The 3,940-nt window shown below is 47.1% G+C and overlaps 1 protein-coding gene across 1 annotated transcript; it reads right to left on the bottom strand.

Annotated features, from left to right (window-relative positions):
- Nucleotides 1-248: 248 nt before the first annotated feature.
- On the bottom strand, nucleotides 249-3,729 carry LOC119959797 (gastrula zinc finger protein XlCGF8.2DB-like; the record flags this gene model as incomplete). Its single annotated transcript, XM_038787892.1, is given in 2 exon segments — nucleotides 249-1,347; nucleotides 3,668-3,729. A coding segment is annotated over 1 exon segment (990 nt), but the record flags the coding sequence as incomplete, so codon positions are not given.
- Between the last annotated feature and the right edge of the window lie 211 nt (nucleotides 3,730-3,940).

Raw genomic sequence — 3,940 nt, 5'->3', positions numbered from 1 at the left:
TTGGAAAAAATAATTGGATAATCTAAATTTATTTAAAAAAAGGAACTAACTTGTGTCAGAGATATTAAAACATTTCAACACTGCATATTTAACATAATTCTAATTTATTTAACTTTCAGCCAGAATATTAGCCCCTGTAAATGGGCTGGAGTTTGTTTTCAGCAGAAAGAGACCCAAATGAACATGGTTCAGTCCTGAATGTGAGTAACAGCAAAATCCAATCACTGTGGTTACTTGTGGCCTCGTTGGTGTCTCAGCAGGTGGGATGACTGAGTGAATCCCTTCCCACACTCGGAGCAGGTGAATGGCCTCTCCCCAGTGTGAATTCGCTGATGTACAGTGAGGTAAGAGGATTGTCTGAACCCAGTCCCACAGTGAGAGCACCTGAACGGTCTCTCATCAGTGTGAACACGTTGATGACACATCAATTCCCCAGAACTTTTATAGCTCTTCCCACAGTCTGGACATTGAAACGGTCTCTAATCAGTGTGAACTCGCTGGTGTCTCAGCAGGTGGGATGACAGAGTGAATCCCTTCCCACACGTGGAGCAGGTGAACGGTCTCTCCCCAGTGTGAACTCGCTGGTGACTCAGCAGGTTGGATGACAGAGTGAATCCCTTCCCACACTCGGTGCAGGTGAATGGTCTCTCCCCAGTGTGAACTCGCTGGTGACTCAGCAGGTTGGATGACTGAGTGAATCCCTTCCCACACGTGGAGCAGGTGAACGGTCTCTCCCCAGTGTGAACTCGTTGGTGACTCAGCAGGTGGACTGACTGAGTGAATCCCTTCCCACACGTGGAGCAGGTGAACGGTCTCTCCCCAGTGTGAACTCGCTGGTGACTCAGCAGGTTGACTGACTGAGTGAATCCCTTCCCACACGTGGAGCAGGTGAACGGTCTCTCCCCAGTGTGAACTCGCTGGTGACTCAGCAGGTTGGCTGACTGAGTGAATCCCTTCCCACACGTGGAGCAGGTGAACGGTCTCTCCCCAGTGTGAACTCGCTGGTGACTCAGCAGGTTGGCTGACTGAGTGAATCCCTTCCCACACGTGGAGCAGGTGAATGGTCTCTCCCCAGTGTGAACACGTCGATGAGTTTCCAGCTTGGATGGGGAAGTGAATCCTTTCCCACAGTCCGCACATTTCCACAGTTTCTCCTCAGTGTGACTACATTTCTGTCTCATGGGTCCCGATGACGTGTACGGTTTCTCCCCACTGTTAACGATGCTTTTTCCTTCCATGTTCAATATCCGCTGATATTCAGGATATGAAAAATTGAGGGCTCTTGTCAGATCCTAATGTGATGCTTGGTTTGAGTTTCCGGACTTTGAAGCCTCCCCTTCGAACACCCTGTGAAAGTGATTTAAAACAGAAAATGGGGAGTGAGAGAGAACCCACAAAAACACAAAGGCAGGTTGTGAAATTGAGCTGAATGATTCTGGTCATTTGTGGGGCTGGCACTGGGAAAAAGTGACCATGAAAACTGCTGGATTGTCACAAAAACCCAACTGGCCTCTTTGGGAGGAGTGAGATAGAGGTGAAGAGGGACTTTGTATATCTACAAGTCATATTAAAGAGAATAGTTGGCAAAGCAAATTCAATCTTGAGCTTCATAAACAGTAACCGAAGAGAAAATGCTGGAACATCTCAGCAGGTCTGGCAGCATCTGTAGGGAGAGAGAAGATCTCATGTTGACTCCAGAGGGGCTGGTTTAGCTCACTCATCTAAATCGCTGGCTTTTAAAGCAGACCAAGCAGGCCAGCAGCACGGTTCGATTCCCGTACCATCCTCCCCGAACAGGCGCCGGAATGTGGCGACTAGGGGCTTTTCACAGTAACTTCATTGAAGCCTACTCGTGACAATAAGCCATTTTCATTTCATTTTCATTTCATGGTCCTTTGTTAACTCTTTTCCTTCCCTACAGATGCTGCCAGACCTGCTGAGATGTTCCAGCATTTTCTCTTTGGCTTCAGATTCCAGCATCCGCAGTAATTTGCTTTTATTCATAAACAGTAATATTGATCCCAAAACTATGCTTCTGGTGGCACGGTGATTAGCACTGCTGCCTCACGGCGCCAGGGACTCGTGTTCAATTCCGGCCTTGGTGACTGTGTGGAGTTTGCACTTTCTCCCCGTGTCTGTGTGGATTTCCAGCCAGTGCTCAGGTTTCCTCCAACAGTCTAAAGAAGGGAACGTTAGGTGGATTGGCCTTGATAAATTACCCATTAGTGTCCAGGGATGTGCAGGTTAGGTGGGGCTATGGGGGTCACAGGGACAGGGTAGGAATGTGGGCCCAAACAAGTGCCCTTTCAGAGGATCAGTGCAGAATTGATGGGCCGAATGGCCACATTCTGCACCTTCGGAATTCTATGGTTCTATTTCTATTCTATGCATCTTTATAAAGCTCTGGTCACCACTCTTCAGGAAGGATGTGAAGGTTCTTGAGAAGGTGCTGAGGAGATTTACCAGTATGGTTCCAGCAAAGGAGGTTGAGGGGAGATTTGATTCTGTTCCAAAAGATTTTGCCAGATTTCCATCGGGTGGACAAAGAAACTCTTTCCATTCACTGATCGTACAAGCAGATACGTAGATAGGGTGGAATTAAGTTAATCTGTCAGGACACAGATTGAAAGTTTTGGGTAAAACCTGGATTGAACTATATCAGATCCTGAGGGGTCTTGACAGGGTGGATGCAGAGAGGATGTTTCCTCTTGTGGGAGAATCTGGAACAAGGGGTCACTGTTGCAAAATAAGGGGTCACCCATTTCAGATGGAGATGAGGATTTTTTATTCTCTTGAGGGTTGTAAGACTTTGGAACTCATGTCCTTAAAAGGCAGTGGAAGCAGAGTCATTGAATATTTTTAACACAGAGCTGGATACATTCTTGATGGGCAAGGGGGTGAAAGGTCATCGGGGTAGGCAAGAATGTGGAGTTGAGGTTAGAATGAGATCAGCCGCAGTCTAATTGAATGCTGAGCAGGCTCGAGGGGCCGAGTGGCCTGATCCAAGTTTGTATGTAAAAGGTACAGGAGATATGAGGTGATATGAGATATATGTTTTTACACAGCGAGCGGCAATGACCTGAAACTTGCTGCCTAGGAGGGAGTTTGGAAATGGACACAATGAATCATTTGATTTCAAAAGGAAATTGGATTTGAGGGAAATAAACCTGCGAAGATACAGGGATAGAGCAGGAGAATGGCACTGACTGGATTGCTCCAGAGAGCTAGCATGGACTCAATGGGCCGAATGCCATTCTCTGTGCCATCATGTCTCTGACTCTTTTGTGTCATCTAGTTTTGTAATTTAACCCCGGGGGGGGGGGGGGGGGGGGGGGGGGTTCAGATATCACTCAGGTAAATCTGTGCTACACTCCCTCCGAGGCCATTCTATCCTTCCTCAGGTTTGATGCCCAGAACTGAACACAGTTCTCCAGGTTTGGTCTAACCAGGGTTTGTGAATCTCGGGGCTTTTCCAGTCACACTGAGATCTGAAATAGAACAGTACAGCACAGAACAGGCCCTTCGGCCCTCGATGTTGTGCCGAGCAATGATCACCCCACTTAAACCCACGTAACCCGTAACCCAACAATCCCCCCATTAACCTTACACTACGGGCAATTTAGCATGGCAAATCTTCCCTCACAGACAGAACAGACAAACCTTTTACCTTCCACACCCAGATGCTGCTGAAATTCAGGTTCTGATGAACCGAGTGATCTGTCAGATCGCGATGTGACGTTTGGTTTGTGTTTCCCGTCTGTTAAACCTCCACTTCCAGTATCCTGTAAATTTACAGAAACCTCACTGTCAGTTTAGGATAGAAATTCACAACATTCTCTCTTCGCCAACTTTGATTAAATATTTTGTCGTGGTTCCCCAGGACGACAATTTGTTTGTACCTATTCAAATATTAAAACACAGAGAGTCTGAGGAGCGATCT

Source organism: Scyliorhinus canicula, unplaced genomic scaffold (assembly GCF_902713615.1).
Source record: "Scyliorhinus canicula unplaced genomic scaffold, sScyCan1.1, whole genome shotgun sequence".
In the NCBI taxonomy this organism is placed as follows: Eukaryota; Metazoa; Chordata; class Chondrichthyes; order Carcharhiniformes; family Scyliorhinidae; genus Scyliorhinus; species Scyliorhinus canicula.
The sequence above is the reverse complement of the archived record's forward strand: the minus strand, read 5'-3'. Positions and strand labels throughout refer to the sequence as shown.